Here is a 17,650-nt window from a genome sequence, read left to right as displayed (position 1 = left end):
GCACAAGACCTGAGACTGGGACGGAGATTTATCTTCCAACAGGACAATGATCCAAAACATAAAGCCAAATCTACAATGGAATGGTTGAAAAATAAACGTATCCAGGTGTTAGAATGGCCAAGTCAAAGTCCAGACCTGAATCCAATGGAGAATCTGTGGAAAGAGCTGAAGACTGCTGTTCACAAACACTCTCCATCCAACCTCACTGAGCTCGAGCTGTTTTGCAAGGAAGAATGGGCAAGAATGTCAGTCTCTCGATGTGCAAAACTGATAGAAACATACCCCAAGCGACTTGCAGCTGTAATTGGAGCAAAAGGTGGCGCTACAAAGTATTAACGCAAGGGGGCCGAATAATATTGCACTCCCCACTTTTCAGTTTTTTATTTGTTAAAAAAGTTGAAATTATCCAATAAATTTTGTTCCACTTCACGATTGTGTCCCACTTGTTGTTGATTCTTGACAAAAAATTAAAAATTTTCATCTTTATGTTTGAAGCCTGAAATGTGGCGAAAGGTTGCAAGGTTCAAGGGGGCCGAATACTTTTGCAAGGCACTGTATATATTTAGAGGGTTTTGGGCTGACAACCACAATTAAGATCATTGCGAGGCTAATCGCCGACAACATACAGTTTCAAATTCAAGATGTTTATTTCTTCCGCCATCATTATTTTTTGAATAATATTTAGCTGGTACCGAGTGAAAGAAGCTGGCCTCGTCTCCGGATCATCAGTTAAACAGGGGTGTCCAAACTTTTTGCAAAGGGGGCCAGATTTGGTGTGGCAAAAATGTGGGGGGCTACCTCGGCTGATTTACGTAGAACTTAGAGAACTGCTTAGAGTGTTGCTCTTAAAGTTTTTCAAACTTTCGTGAGAATAGGCTGATTTTGTGTGGACAGGATAGTTGTAGATATCAGGGTAGCAGATGTCAGGCAGAGAGGGTGAAGACAGCGGGTCGAAAAATATCAATTTAGGCATCAAATATGGATCTGGCGAATGGCTAGACTGAAGCTTTTCCACATAACGCCTTTTATGCAACGCATCCAATGAGTTTACAGAGTCTGAAAGCACCGGGGCTTCCATGAATTACACTATAAATTGCATGACAAATTGAAACCATTGAGAATACGGATAAACAATGACGGACAATATGGCGGCCGGATACAGCGACACGTCATTGTGTGACGTTGGTGAGTAGGGTCTATTGCTGCCTAAACTCGCGAAGTAAAATGCCACGATGTGCTGCTTTTGGATGCAATTTCCAGCCAAATTCAAACAAGGGGATCGACGTGAGTGGTCAAGGTGGAATTTTTATTTTTTGTGAATAAATGTGCATAAGTGGAAGCTTCTCTCCTTTTTGGTCCCTGTATGCACGTATCCTACCTACCACGCGTTACAACTGGCGCACGAACATTTTTCCTGGATCCTTAGTCAAGTAAGGGATCCCTCTATTTTCTGGATCCCACGGCCCCACAGCGGCTGCAATATTGGTTTCGGATCTGTCTATTTCCTGGATTCGTCGGTCCCACAGCGGCTTTTCGGATCCGTCTATTTTGTGGATTCAACGGCCTAATCGCGGCTGCAACGTTATCATGGGATTGGTCTAATTTCTGGATCTTCGAGTGAGTGAAAAAAACGCGGATTTGGATTACTATTGTTATCTTTTTTGTTGACTATTCTTCGTGGGAGTTTTCCCCAAATCATACCAAATAATTAAAGCACGATGGCACGCTACAGTGACGAGTGGTCAAGGTGGAAATATTATTATTTTTGAATAAATGTGCATAAATGGAAGCTTCTCCCCCTTTTGGTACTTTTATTCACATATCCTACCTACCACGCGTTACAATGTACAAGACATGGATTACACACCGATTCCAGGATTTGTTCCCGTCAGATGACGGATTTAATGAGGACATTTAGCACACGACAGCTCTGGATGCTAAAAATCTACATAATTATACTGGGATAAATTTGAAAACGCAATAGCTTACCTTGAGGAACATAAACGGTGTTCTCAACAGCATACACTCTCTAGCTCCATTGTCATTGAGACGCACTTGCCGCGAGTACATCACCAGTTTTTCCCAACTCATCTTATCAAGTACTGTATTTCCTGCTCTCATTTAGCCTTTGCTGCCCGTCTTGTGAACGACCGACAGTGCTGTCCTGCTCTTCACTTTTCCGATCTGGTTCAAATTGGAAGGGCAGAACCGATGGCATGTTGGGGTAGCTAAGAGTGACACGCTTAAAGAGCATACGACATGAGAAAAAAAAAGTCTTAAATGGCATTATTATGTGAATTAGAATCATATTTTGAGACGATATACAACAATTTAGCAAAGCGCAGATGACGAGAAATTAATCTTTTAATCTGCTGGTTAGCCACGCCTACCATTATAGGGCTTTAGCGTCCCCAACAGGTGGATGACGTCAGCGGTAGACTGGGCTCATCGGTTTTACTATTCAGCCCATTGAGGGGGAATTATTCAGAACGAGGAAAACGCGACGAAGAGAGCCGCAAAATGTCATTGTTTCAGTCTCTCTACTCCAATATTTTTACAGGATATTCCTTTTATCCAAGTATTTTCCCCCAAAAGCTATATAAATGACTTGAGAAGGACCAGGCAGCCCGTCAAAGGGGAACTATTCACAACGAGGAAACGCGACGAAGAAAGCTGCAAAATGTCATTGTTTCTGTCTCTTTACATCAATATTTTCACAGGATATTCTTTTTATCCAAGTATTGTCCCCAATTGCTAAATAAACGGCATGGTCATGACAAATAACAGTCTTGTGCTAAATGGAATATGAAATAATAAAAATGCATTTATTCAAGACGACATGGCAAAATGACTCCATAATGGTCAAAACTGTCATTTCACCTTTACTGTCACACCCCCCGAACGATATTTTATGACATCTAAATCGGACATATGTCATTTCCCTTCCCCGGCTTCGGAGAATGTACACAAACCAAAAGGCGTGACAGCTAGCCGACAAGCTAACCGAACCAAGTGATGTTTCAAAGTCTTCGAAGCGGAAAATCACACATAATTAGCCCGGATTATTTGACATGACGACTGGGTTGTCGATTGTCTTTGCGGATCGGCAAACCGCCCGGCGGAGAGCAATTTACAGTTCGTTCACTGGAGGAGGGTGGCTGCAGTTGTTGTGGAGCTAACGGGCTTCTAATGTGCATGAGGAGAGCTTTTTACATGCCTATCAATGATCAAATGTAAGTAGTCCTTTATTTAAAGAAGGTTTGTAGTGTTTACTTTGTAATAGCTGTATTAATATTTGACATAATACTAAACAAGATGTTTACTCACTTCCTCGTAAGTCCAATAGTAGGGCTTGTTTTGGCCAATATCCACGGTGAATGGGAACCTTTTGAAACTCCAAAAAGACGCAAACGCCTCTCCCTCATAAAGCAAGATTTTTCTGCAGCCGTTTGGCTGGCATGATGCGAAAAATAAACGTATTGAGCCAAAAAATCAGCTGAATCCTTCGTCCTCTTACACAACAGTACACTGTTGCGTGAAGAGGACATCTTCTACCGTACACGTCACAGCGCCCTCCTCCTCAATGCAAGACCGAAGCCGGAAGTCACTCATTTTCATGGCGCGGGATTCAAAAAACTAAATAAATATAGCGATCGCTTCCACACACATCCAAGCGGTCCGTATCATTCAGGAGCATAAAATACCGCGTGTATTATGAAATAAACATGCTTTTTCGGGTCACATGCACTTTAAAGTTCGGCAACGGGTCAAGTGACGTCACACACAGGACGTAACAAGAATGGCGAGCTATCACTTAAAATAATTTTACAAACTTTGTTAAAACGAAAACATTAACAGGGGTTTTAATATCAAAATATTATAATTCATACTAACATTTATCTTTTAAGAATTAGTTGTCTTAAAGATCGAGGATCACTTTAAAAATATTACTTGCAGCAATGACGTTGTCGTCAAATTGGTAAACCAACTCAATGGACATTTGACCTGTGATAACCCCATAACTAATCACTCTTACAATGAGGTAACTGAGTTACGAACTCGATTACTTTTTGGCAGATGTCATTTATAACTGTAACTAATTACTTTTTTGAAGTAAAATTAACACTGCTAATCAGACAAGTTGGGAATCAGTTTGAGATTTGAACAGTCATCATTTCCTTCACAGCCTATCGTTCACTTCTGCTAACGGCTCAAAACGAGAAGCACGCAGAGCTTTATAGGCAGACAAATATAACCCGGCACCTTACGCGCGCCCCCCCACACACACAAACACGCAAGCACATGCACACACACAAACCTTTTATGACATCGCTACACGTTCTGGTTTGGAAGCGGCTTTGCTGTGTCCAATCATTCAATACGGAGGGGTGGTTTACTTTAAAGTGGATTTCATTCATTTTTCTCTTGTCTTCATGACACCTCTGATCTTGTAAAACAAGAACAGGGAGTTGACTCATTTGCTCCCAAAAACGTATAAATACGTTTTATTTGTAATTGTTTCAGTGTCCCAAAGAAGTATTTATACGTCTTTTACGTTTTTTTTTTCACAGGAGACATCTCTGGGTTTTGATTCAACTTGGCTCCAAAGCACAAAGCTGAAAATCCATTTTAAAGCAATAAAACTGGCCACTTGAGGGCAGTAGTGCATTTGGTAAGACCCGCAACCCGACTCAACGGAACGAACGGCCGGGGCGCCGGCGGAAGACGACCGAATGGACGTCCAGGATGCCAGGCGGCTGGACGACCGAGCAGAACGACCGGCACCACCAGTGCAGCGGACGATGCCGTTGAGTCCGTGCTGCTCGCTGAGCAGAGCCCGCACCGCCGTGCTCGGCCGCTCACGTCCCCCGCACCCTCCAGGTGTCCCGCGACTCAGCCGGAAACGCGCACAGCCAAACCACTTCCCCCCAGGAACACAAGTTCCCCAGGCGAATTCCCCCACGAGGCATGGTCACCACAAAAGAAAGACTAAAAAAAATCCATCTTGATAAGACAGAGGGCGATGAGGGAAAATTTTCCCCTGGCTGTCGCAGCCACAATAGCGTCATCTCTCAGTTCAATAGTTTAGTTATGTTATAAATCATTAGTTCGCCATCAAAAGCTCTATTTGTCTTGTTGTTTATGTCATTTTGTGGAAGGAAAATTGCATTGCATTTTATGACATCGCTAAACATTCTGGTTTGGAAGCGGCTTTGCCGTGTCCAATCATTCGATAGGGGTGATTTACTTTAAAGTGGATGTCATGGATTTTTCGCTTGTTTGTCTTCATGACAATCCTCATGACTTCATCCGGCATCCATGACAATCCTGATCCTTTTCATTCAAAATTGTATTTTTTTTCAATGATTTGCAAAATAAGAGTTAACAAAAACAGCAATAACCCCAACCTCTAGCTCCTCGTTTTTTATTTTCCCTCATGTCCTCACATGCTAAATGCCAAATCTCAATTTTAACTCAATTTTAACTACTTTTTTTTTTTTTATAACAAAGATATGAGAAACATACATTCAGAAAAATAAGTACAAATGACATATTATGCAGTGAAATGGAATATATTTTGAAGATCGCGCAAACATTGCCTTTTTTTTAAATCATAAGGAAATGAATAAGTAGCCTAACATAAGTGAAAAAAATTAAGTCCAAAGTGCACATCGACAGCTAAGATGTTCTGAACCTCCCCATCAGAGCAAATAAAACTAAATATGATAAATAATCCTCCTCAAGTCTTTCGTTGCTCTTAAAGGGATCCTCTATTTTTAAGACAAGTAATTCTTAAAAGATAAATGTTAGTATGAGTTATAATAATTTGATATTAAAACCCCTCTTAATGTTTTTGTTTTAATAAAGTTTGTAAAATTATTTTAAGTGATAGGTCGCCATTCTTGTTACGTTGCAGTGCGTGACGTCACTGGTCCCGTTGCCGAAATTCCAGCGTGTCACTCGTTAGCTTTCCCAACATGTCGTCAGTTCTACCCTTCCTATTTGAACCAGATCTGAAAAGTGAAGAGCAGGACAGCACTGTCGGTCGTTCACAAGACGAGCTTCAGGGAAAAATGCGTGCAGCAAATACCTGATAAGACAAAAGTTGGGCAAAACTGGTGATGCGAGAGAGTCCTTTTGGGAAGTCCGGTTGGGAGCGAGAGTGTATGCTGTCTGGTTTTATTAGCAGATGTTCAAGGTAAGCATATTGTGTTTTCAAACTTATCCCAATATAATTATGTAGCTTGTTAGCATCCAGAGCTGCCGTGTGCTTTACATACAGTACAGGCCAAAGAGCACACCTTGTGTAATCCATGTCTTGTACATTGTAACGCGTGGTAGCTAGGATACGTGTATAAAAGTACCAAAAAGGGGAGAAGCTTTCACTATGCACATTTATTCACCAAAAAATAATATTTCCACCTTGACCACTCTTCACTCGGGAGCTCAGCAGTACACAAACACGCATTCCCTGACGAACTCCCAACATTGTTGTGAGGTCCACGTCAGAGTCACTGTCGTCACTGTAGCGTGCCATAGTGCTTTAATTATTTAGTATGATTTGGGGAAAACTCCCACCAAGAACAGTCAACATAAAAGATAGCAATAGTAATCCAAATCCGCGTTTTTTTTACTCACTCGAAGATCCAGGAATTAGACCGATCCCATGGCAATGTCGCCGCCGTCGATTCAACAAAATAGACTGATCCGAAAAGCCGCTGGGGGACCGACGAATCAAAAAAATGGACAGATCCAAAACCAATATTGCAGACGTGATGGGACCGTCGGATCCAGAAAATAGATGGATCCCTTACTTGACTGAGGATCCAGGAAAAATGTTTGGGCGCCAGTTGTAACATGTTGTGGGTAGGATACGTGCATACAGGGACCAAAAAGGGGAGAAGCTTCCACTTATGCACATTTAATCACTAAAAATAATAATTCCACCTTGACCACTCACTCTACTCCCCTTGTTTCCATTTGACTGGAAATTGCATCCAAAAGCAGCACATCGTGGCATTTTACTTCGCGAGTTTAGGCAGCAATAAGCAATTGTTGAACACGCAAGATACCAATGACGTCATCACTGCGAGCCGGCAAACCATGGCGCCAACTAACAGTCAAAATATGGACTAAATATTATAAAATATTGCCTTTGATTGAACATTTTATGTGTTTCTAACAACATATTTTAGTACAAGAGAACAATTGTGGTTTATTAGAGCCTACATGTATTTAAGTTAGAGGATCACTTTAAAGATTTGATCCAATTTATGTTGCATTGCTCTTTTTTTGTCGCATCAATTCAACAACCTTTATTTTTTTGCTGTTCCAGAAAACATGCACATTTGAACCAATCAGAGCTAACTATCTCTGCTGATCACATGTCAGTATGACAGCCAATTGAACGGATAAATGAGTCCAGGCGTTTTGCTTTGCTGCGTGTATTCGCGTGACTCATCATCGTCAGACTCAGAAAACTGCAGCAGCTGGGGAAACCGCCATGTCATTCGTGGAATAAAATAAATAATAAATATGTGTGGAAACGGATTACTCTACACAAGCACTGTATTATGCTTGTTGTTAACACTTGTCTATGTAAATCTGATGTTGGTAGATTATTTTCTTCTTGGAGATGAAATGCATGTGTGGCTGTTTAGCATTTTTTTTTTTTTTTTTTTTTTTTTACATAGCGTTGTGATGGCCCCTGGCCGTTTAATAGTTAATTTTCTGAGGTTCTTCCAGTCAGCTGATCGCCGCCTCCACCAGCTGGCTGCTTCCCCTCCCACTGTGACGACAGCTGATCGACGCAGGACGGACCGACGACGTCACCGCTGCTGATTGGCCACGGAAAAAGGCGCCAAGCTTCTTAAACCTGCCGCTGTCAACGTTCTAGGACAGGGGTGTCCAAACTTTTTGCAAAGGGGGCCAGATTTGGTGTGGTAAAAATGTGGGGGGCCGACCTTGGCTGACGTCCTTTACGCGGAACAATATATTTAAGCAAATTTTAGCAAGCCATTCTCTGTGTCACATTTGCTTTATTTATTTATTTTTTTAAATTAATAATTTCAATAATCTCGCAACTCGCGTTCTTTTTCGACTCTCGGGCTCAGCTACTGCTGCTGTGAAATTAAACTAGCTTTAAAAGTTGCTTTAATTTCTCGCCGCGTATCTTCCCTGTAATCTTGTTGTACATGTCAGGGTGTCTTGTTTGTTTCTTGTTGCGTATTTTATTGAAGAAATAGTCCAATTTCCACCTATCCTTGAAGCGTCAGCCGTCGCAGTCAAGTTTTTTTGTTGTTGATTGTCGCCATTTTAGAAAATTGGAAGTCAAGGATCACACGGGGTAATGTTGCTTAGAGTGCTGCTGCCTTTTAGTGGGTAAATGAGGAGCAGCATTTAGTGTATAAGCTACTTCATATGCTGGTAGCAGTACTGCTGACCAATTGATTAAATCTGTGTGCGGGCCAGATGTTACTGATCTTATGACAGAGGCTGGGGGCCGGATGAAATTTGACCACGGGCCACATCTGGCCCCCGGGCCGCACTTTGGACATGCCTGATCTAGATCCATATCTTTTTCATTTGAGTGCTCATTTTATCAGTCCATATTTAGCTCACATTTTTAACCAAACCCTTCTTTACGGCATCATCCCATCCCCTTGGAAAACTGCTACTGTAATCCCGCTACATAAAAATGGTGATATCTCTAGAGCTGGGAATCTTTGGGCAACGAACGATTCGATTATGATTACGATTCAGAGGCTCCAATTCGATTATAAAACGATTATTGATGCACCCCCCTCCTTTTTTTTTTTTTTTTTTTTTTTTTTTTTTTTTTTTTTTAAGTTTGGTACATTAGTTCCAAAATTGTTCATAAATACTCTCAGGCTAAACCAAACTACTATTTCAGTATCAAGTTAGCATATAGCAGTAAACAAATATACAAAAATAACATTAAATAAAAAAAACTCCAGTTCCCAGTCTAAATCAGCAGCTTTAAACTACATTCAATTAATGTTGTGAATCAACCGTTAAAGTTGTTAAAATTGCTCCCGTTATTCCATAATTTCGCTTTTGTCCACTTTCGACATGTGAAAGTTTTAAAACTATTTTAAAGATAGATTCAAGTCAATATTTTACCCATTTAGGAGTATTTTAGATAAAAAGTTAATTAGGTTTGCTTGGAAGGTTCGCTACAACAGCCTTGAAGGGAAGTGTACTGCTTTAAGATAGCGGCCGTTTACTAACGCCCGCATCTAGCTTTTTGTAGATGTGCTGCTAACGCTACCGGATCTATAATGTATCTAGTCCTATATAAATGATATCTATCGTAACATGTGGCTGTACTTTGTTGCAGCTTTTCGGCAGCAGTCAGGTTTGTTGTGTTTCTTTTATCTTGTGGCATGAGTTGAGCTAGAGCCGCGAGTTGAGCATTGGCATTACCCGAGGAGCCGGGTAATGAGAAGGCAAGGCAAGGCAAATTTATTTATATAGCACAATTCAACACAAGGCAATTCAAAGTGCTTTACATCACATGAAGATCATAAAAATCACATTTAAATCAACACAACGTAGAAACGAAGACAAAAGATCGCATTTAATCACAGAATAAAAATAAATAAATAAAATAAAAATAAAACAAAAACTACTACAAATAATAATAATTGAAATCAGCAATGGAGATAATAACAAGAGGAATAGAAAGCAGGTAGATTGAAATATATAGACAGTTATAGATATGCAGTGCTAAACAAAAGCGTTTTTAGCCCTGATTTAAAAGAGCTAACAGTTTGAGCATACTTCAGACGTTCGGGTAACTTGTTCTAGAGGTGAGGAGCATAATAACTAAATGCTGCCTCACCCTGCTTGGTTCTTGTTCTTGGAACATGCAGAAGACCCGTTCCAGACGACCTTAGGGGTCTAGATGTCTCATAGGACTCTAACAAGTCAAGCATGTATTTTGGTCCAAGGCTATTAAGTGTTTTGTAGACGAGCAGTAGTATTTTATAGTCTATCCTTTGACTTACTGGAAGCCAGTGTAGCGATTTCAAAACCGGTGTAATGTGGTCCAGCTTCCTTGTATTTGTGAGGACTCTGGCTGCAGCATTCTGTACCAGCTGCAACTTCCTGACTGATTTTTTATCAAGACCTGTAAATATACCGTTGCAATAGTCCAATCTGCTGAAAATGAACGCATGCATAAGTTTTTCCATGTCTTGTTGAGTCAGAAGCCCCTTAATTCTGGTTATATTTTTTAGGTGGTAATAAGCGGATTTAGTGACGGACTTTAAATGGCTATCAAATTTTAGGTCTGAGTCAATAATTACGCCAAGGTTTCTGACTTGATTTGTAGCTGTAAGTGACATTGTGCTAAGTTGGCTGCTTATCTTTGACCTTTCCTTTTTTGGCCCAAAAATGATCACCTCTGTCTTCTGCACATTTAACTGGAGAAAATTCTGGCACATCCATTCATTGATTTGATGAATGCATTTGCTCAGGGTGACTAAGGGACTATAATCATGTGGGGACACAGAAATGTACAGTTGTGTGTCGTCTGCATAGGCGTGATAGGAGATGTCATACTGTTCCATTATCTGAGCTAACGGAAGCATATAGATGTTAAATAAGAGTGGTCCAAGAATTGACCCTTGAGGGACTCCACACGTGAATTTGGTTCGTTCTGACTGATGGTTTCCGATTGACACAAAGAAATCCCTATCATGTAGATAGGATGTGAACCACTGAAGAATAGTGTCAGTAAGCCCTACCCACTGTTCCAATCTGCTGAGTAGTATGTTGTGATCAACCGTGTCAAATGCGGCGCTGAGATCCAATAGTAGCAGAACTGATGATTTGCCTGCATCGGTATTCCGACGAATATCATTTAGGACTTTGATAAGCACAGTCTCGGTGCTGTGTTGTGGTCGAAATCCAGACTGAAATGAGCTAAAAAGATTGTTTTGCATCATATAATTCTGGATCTGTTCGAACACAACCCTTTCGATAATTTTCCCCAGGAATGTCAGATTTGATATTGGCCTGTAATTACTAATGGTTGAGGCATCCAGATTAGGTTTTTTTAGGAGAGGTTTTATTACTGCAGTTTTTAAAGTCTGAGGAAACTCTCCTGTTTGGAGAGAAGTATTTATAATCTGAAGTATGTCTGGGGCTATGCAATGAAAAACAGTTTTGAAAAAGTTTGAAGGAAGGATGTCAAGGCAGCATGTTGTGGGCTTTAATTTCGACACAATTTCTGTTAAAGTGGCATAGTCCAAGAGGCTAAACTGTCTAAGACTGACGTGGGGGACATTTTGGGAGGCATTTAGTGTAACATTTGTTAATCTGGAGTTGCACACAGTCTGTCTAATCTTTAGTACTTTGTGTGTAAAGAATGCTGCGAAATTATTACAGGACACCTCAGATGCCAATTCCTGAGGTATTGATGCTTGTGGGTTTGTCAGTTTGTCAACAACAGAAAATAGTGTGCGGGTATTGTTAGTGTTTCTACTAATGATCTCTGAAAAATATGACTGTCTAGCATTTTTCCGTTCCTGGTTGTATTTGCAAAGACTGTCTTTGTAGATATCATAAAAAGCTAGGAGTTTGTTTTTTCGCCATCTGCATTCTGCTCGTCTACAAACTTGCTTTTGTTTTATAACTAGTATGGCATTTCTCCAGGGTGACCTCTTCTTTCTTGACAAAGATTTTGTCTTAATCGGGGCAATAGTGTCAATTACAGTCATCACACTGGAACTGAAACTATTTACAAGTTCTTCCACTGGAGCTATTGTAGGGGTTAATGGTGAGACATAGGCCTGTGTGAATAACGCACAAGTGTTATCACTTATGTAACGCTTCATAATCACCTCTGTTTCCCTTTTCAGAGGATGGACAGGGGTGGTCATTTTAAACATAATGCAGTAGTGATCAGACAGAGCAACGTCATTCACTGTGACCTCAGAGATGTTAAGACCTTTGGATATTATTAAATCCAGTATGTGCCCTCTGTTATGTGTTGGAACTGTGACATGCTGAGATAAACCAAATGTATCCAAAATATTTAAAAGCTCTATAGCACATCCTTCTTCAGGATTATCAACATGAATGTTAAAGTCACCCACTAGAACAACACAATCAAAGTCCATGCAGACAGAAGACAGCATTTTGGTAAACTCATCAAAAAACATTGTGTTATACTTTGGTGGTCTGTAAAGTGTTACCAAGGCAGCTCTGCAAGGGCTTTTTAGCTGAATGACAATATATTCAAAGGAATCAAACCGACCACATGAAATATTTGTGCATTGGAAACTGTCCCTGATCAGACTGGCAACCCCACCTCCTTTCTTATGGGTTCTTGGCGCACTAAAGAAATTGAAGTTTGTGGGGGTTGCCTCGATCAGAACTGTCGAGCTCTTATCTTTATCTAACCAAGTTTCTGTTAGGAACATCATGTCAAGGTTATGTTTGCTGATAAAATCATTAATTAAGAAAGATTTGCCAGCTAAAGATCTTATATTTAGCAGAGCCAATTGGAGATGCCAGACTGGATTCACTGGTGAGTTTTGGGAATGACATACTATGCTTAACAGGTTGGCAGAGTTGATTGAACGTTTTTTATTTCTCACCAATCTAGCCCTTTTTGTGTTGTTTATCACCACTGGGATTGTTGAGCATACAGACTGTACTCCATAGGGCCCCGGCTTTTGCTGGGACAGAACAGTCTTTGTAATGTTGTCACAGCCTGGACCCGGTGCATATCATATTGGTGTCGCAAACATGGCTTCCTCCATAGAAGGATAATACCGTGTAGTTCCAGAGTTGTAGTGCTTTGGCTTTGCCCCGAGAGCATTCCAGGGGAGGCTGGTTGGTTTGTTGCCATCTTCCCCTGGCACCTGTCGGGTGTGACAGGTACAGGGTGGAAGCGAAGACATGAACTTGAGGAGACCAAGAGACTGGTTAACCTTGCTATTTAGATCCATGGAGTCCAGACCAGGTTGACTCATTATTCCATCCAAACTAAGTCGTCGGCGGGGTGGCGGCATGATGTTTAGTTGCTCTCGCTCCGTTCTGTCCCGAAGACCGCGCGGAGCGCTGAGTGTGACTTCCGCTTTACCTGGCATATTTCAATAATCGGAATTTGGATGTTTGTGAATCGTTCTCGAATCTTCCACGGCCGAATCGCGAATAATCTAAGAATCGGAAATTTTGCATACCTCTAGATATCTCCGACCTCAAAAATTACCGTCCAATATCCAAGCTTCTGTTTTTATCCAAAATTCTTGAATCATTGATCAGTTCTCAACTACGTTCTTTTATTGACTCATCTAACATACTTGAGCCGCAACAGTCTGGTTTTCGCCCAAGTCACAGTACAATTACAGCTTCAGTTTCTGTCCTAAATAACAGTGTCTCCTTTCTTGAGTTCTATGCTGCTCTTTTCATTGATCTTTCAAAAGCATTCGATACCGTTGATCATAAAATTCTACTTCATAAACTGCAGGCCATAGGTTTAGACGTTAATACCCTCAACTGGTTTAAGTCCTACCTTACAGACAGAATCCAAACTGTTGCTGCTGACAGTGTTCAATCAAGTCCATTTACTATTAAAAATGGGGTACCGCAGGGGTCTGTCCTTGGACCACTCCGTTTTACGTTATACATTAATAATATTTTTTTCCCTAATCAATGTTGTAATGTCCACTTTTTTGCTGACGATTGTATATGCGCCCGGTTCTTCCCCATCTCTAGCTCTGACTCATTTACAGACTGCTTCCGATAGCTTACAAATATCTCTTCATAATCACAGATTAGTTTTAAATGCTGAGAAAACTAAATACATGGTTTTCTCCACTTCCACCATTACTGACAATGACTTACCCGGAATCAACAGACACGGCGCTCCGCATACGCATAACACGCACAGCGCGTAGGGCACCAACTGCCTGAAGGGGCACCAAAAAAAAATCAAGTTTGTAAAAAATCCTAAAAATTAGTAATTGTAATAATAACAACAATATACAGTATTTAAAATAAAACTTTGTAAAGCCTGATAAATGCAGGTAATACAAATATAAGTAACATAGGCTCATTAATTACACAAAAAAAGAATCTCCTGTGCAGCCCTCTCGTCAGTCTATCTTTGGTGCCCCCCAATTCCCTAGTGGTTTGCTCCATTATGCTTCAGTTGCAAATCTATTATGTTTTTTGTTTCATTGTTTTTGTTTGGTTTGACAGTTTGTGAAACATTTGTGAATGTGAATGTTTGTGAAATATTACTGTTGACAACTAAGTTATTTCATAAAATAAAGCAATACTGAGAAATGTTCAGATATTGTTCATTTCTATCGTTGGGGGGGGGGGGGGGGTGGATGGGGGCGGCACCACAAAGCATTTATGCCTAGGGCACCAAAATAGCTAGCGCCGGCCCTGGGAATTAAAATCCCTAAATGGTACTCAAATTACTATCACTGATTCAGACAAATACAATTTGGATTGACAGTAATTTATCATTCAAAACTCATATTCATCATCTAATCCGTAAATTTAAATTTAAATATAGCTTCCTGTATAGAATCAAAGGCTGTCTGTCAACTTCTAACCGAAAAACCATTGTATGATCTTCTTTAGTTTCTGTTCTCGATTATGGGGACATCTTGTACTGTCATGCAGCTCCATCAACTCTTCAACAGTTAAACCCGGTCTATCACAGTGCACGACGTTTCATCACCAATGACAATTTCTACACTCTTCACTGTACCCTTTATCAAAACGTTGGTTGGTCCTCACTACAGTCAAGAAGAAATATCCATATCATGTTATTCATCTATAAGGCTTTACTGTGCAAACCTCCGAACTACCTCACATCTCTCCTGTCATTCAAATCCAGTAACTACGAAACACAATCATCCAACTACTTAACCCTTAAAGTGCCTGTGACACGAAAAAGCATGTTTATTTCATAATACACGCGGTATTTTATGCCCCTGAATGATATGGGCCGCTTGGATGTGCGTGGAAACGATCGCTATTTTTATTTAGTTTTTTGAACCACGCGCCATGAAAATGAGTGACTTCCGGCTTCGGTCTTGCATTGAGGAGGAGGGCGCTGTGACGTGTACGGTAGAAGACGTCCTCTTCACACTACAGTGTACTGTTGTGTAAGAGGACGAAGGATTCAGCTGATTTTGCGGATTAATACGTTTATTTTTCGCATCACGCCAGCCAAACGGCTGCAGAAAAATCATTCTGTATGAGGGAGAGGCGTATGCGCCTTTTTGGAGTTTCAAAAGGTTCCCATTCACCGTGGATATTTACTGTGGGACCATTGGACTTACGAGGAAGTGAGTAAACATCTTGTTTTGTATTATGTCAAATACGAATACAGCGATTACAAAGTAAACACTACAAACTTCCTTTAAATGAAGGACTACTTACGTTTGATCATTGATAGGCATGTAAAAAGCTCTCCTAATGCTCATTAGCAGCAGCACGTTAGCTGCACAACAACTCCAGCCACCCTCCTCCGGGGAACGAACTGTAAATTGCTCTCCGCCGGGCGGTTTGCCGATCCGCAAAGACAATTGACGACCGGGTCATCATGTCAAATAATCCAGGATAGTTATGTGTGATTTTCCGCTTCGAAGACTTTGAAACATCACTCGGTTCGGGTTAGCATGTCGGCTAGCTGTCACGCCTTCTGGTTTGTTTACATTCTCCGAAGCCGGGGAAGGGAAATGACATATGTCCGATTTAGGTGTCATAAAATATCGTTCGGGAGGTGCGACAGTAAAGGTGAAGTCGACAGTTTTGACCATTATGGAGTAATTTTGCCATGTCGTCCTGAATAAAAGCATTTTTATTATTTCATATTCCATTCAGCACAAGACTGTTATTTGTCATGACCATGCCATTTATTTAGCAATTGGGGAAAATACTTGGATAAAAAGAATATCCTGTAAAAATATTGAAGAGACAGAAACAATGACATTTTGCCGCTCTCTTCGTCGCGTTTTCCTCGTTGTGAATAGTTCCCCCTCGACGAGCTGACTGGTCCTTCCTTCTCAAGCCATTTATATAGCTATTGGGGGAAAATACTTGGATAAAAAGAATATCCTGTAAAAATATTGGAGAAGAGAGACTGAAACAATGACATTTTGCGGCTCTCTTCGTCGCGGTTTCCTCGTTCTGAATAATTCCCCCTCAATGGGCTGAATAGTAAAACCGATGAGCCCAGTCTACCGCTGACGTCATCCACCTGTTGGGGACGCTAAAGCCCTATAATGGTAGGCGTGGCTAACCGGCAGATTAAAAGACTAATTTCTCGTCATCTGTGCTTTGCTAAATTGTTGTATACAGTCGAATCGTCTCAAAATATGATTCTAATTCACATAATAATGCCATTTAAGACTTTTTTTCTCGTGTCGTATGCTTAACATTCCATTCACTGGCACTAATGTTGGCAGAACTGGCTTTAGCTACTATGCTCCTCTTAAATGGAACTAATTGCAAACTACTCTTAAACTACAGTCAATCATTCATCTTGGTGATTTTAAATCTCTTTTGTCTGATGTTTTTAATGATTATTGTTAGACATGTCCCAATCGATCGGGATGCCGATCACATAATTTTCAAAGTATCAGAATCGGCAAAAAAATTTCGGTCATGCCTTTTTTTAATATACATATATATTTTTTTATTAAATCGTTTTCTAATTGTATTTAACGTTACAGACATAATATGTTACACTTATCCAGAGTCAGACAATTAATGCATGCGCTGCACGACCCACACACGCACTGACGCGCTTCATCTGTTATGGCGCCGTTTTGCCTATAAAAGACCTAAAAGGCAGTGTACAACGAGTAGAGTGAATTTAGGCAGCCTTTGGAGCCTTATTTTAATTGGCTAAAACCTTACAATCCCTCTCCCTACGATTGGAAATATCATGAGAAACAATGTGGGGAAGCAAGGTAGCAAATGATCTTTTACTTAACACCTTGAATTATATCCCATCAGAGAGAACATATATGAATTGGTAGCAATACGCACAGTCGTGGTTTCAATTGTCATGGTTCCACGTCCCATCATGCATTGGGCATGGCCTTCAGTATCATTTACTGAAAGCTCAACAAATACACTAGATGCCAATATTTAGTCACAATATACAAAGTCACAAGTCATATCGTGGGAAGCAATGTGGGGAAGGATGGTAGTTGTTCTTTTTCTTAACACCCTATGTTACTTCCCAACGCAGAGAAGATATATCAATTGGTGCCACTACGCACAGTAATGGTTGCACTTCCCATCATGCATTTGGGCAGAACAGTTAAATGGCTACAGTATCATTTACGGAAAGCTCAACAAATACACTAGATGGCAATATTTAGTCACAATATACAAAGTCATTTATCCTTTAAGAATTACAAGTCTTTCTATCCGTGGATCCCTCTCACAGAAAGAATGTTAATAATGTAAATGCCATCTTGAGGATTTATTGTCATAATAAACAAATACAGTACTTATGTACTGTATGTTGAATGTATATATTCGTCCGAGTTTTATTCATTTTTTTCTTAATGCATTGCCAAAATGTATATGATCGGGAAAAATTATCGGGAATGATTGGAATTGAATCGGGAGCAAAAAA

At 40.4% G+C, this 17,650-nt stretch overlaps 1 protein-coding gene across 2 annotated transcripts in view; it reads right to left on the bottom strand.

Annotated features, from left to right (window-relative positions):
- LOC130923394 (uncharacterized) overlaps positions 1 to 17,650 on the bottom strand; it is a 147,212-nt gene that overhangs the window by 30,384 nt on the left and 99,178 nt on the right. Inside the window, exon 4 of one of the 2 annotated variants that reach the window (XM_057849072.1) lies at positions 9,685 to 13,946. The exons of the other annotated variant lie outside the window; for it this stretch is intronic. Coding sequence (XP_057705055.1) covers positions 9,828 to 12,455 — 2,628 coding nt within the window. The 5' untranslated portion in view covers positions 12,456 to 13,946 and the 3' untranslated portion in view covers positions 9,685 to 9,827. Of the gene's footprint in view, positions 1 to 9,684; positions 13,947 to 17,650 lie in introns of those variants that run through there. 2 annotated transcript variants of the gene reach the window in all.

The sequence above is a fragment of the Corythoichthys intestinalis genome, chromosome 10, assembly GCF_030265065.1.
Source record: "Corythoichthys intestinalis isolate RoL2023-P3 chromosome 10, ASM3026506v1, whole genome shotgun sequence".
In the NCBI taxonomy this organism is placed as follows: Eukaryota; Metazoa; Chordata; class Actinopteri; order Syngnathiformes; family Syngnathidae; genus Corythoichthys; species Corythoichthys intestinalis.
The sequence above is the reverse complement of the archived record's forward strand: the minus strand, read 5'-3'. Positions and strand labels throughout refer to the sequence as shown.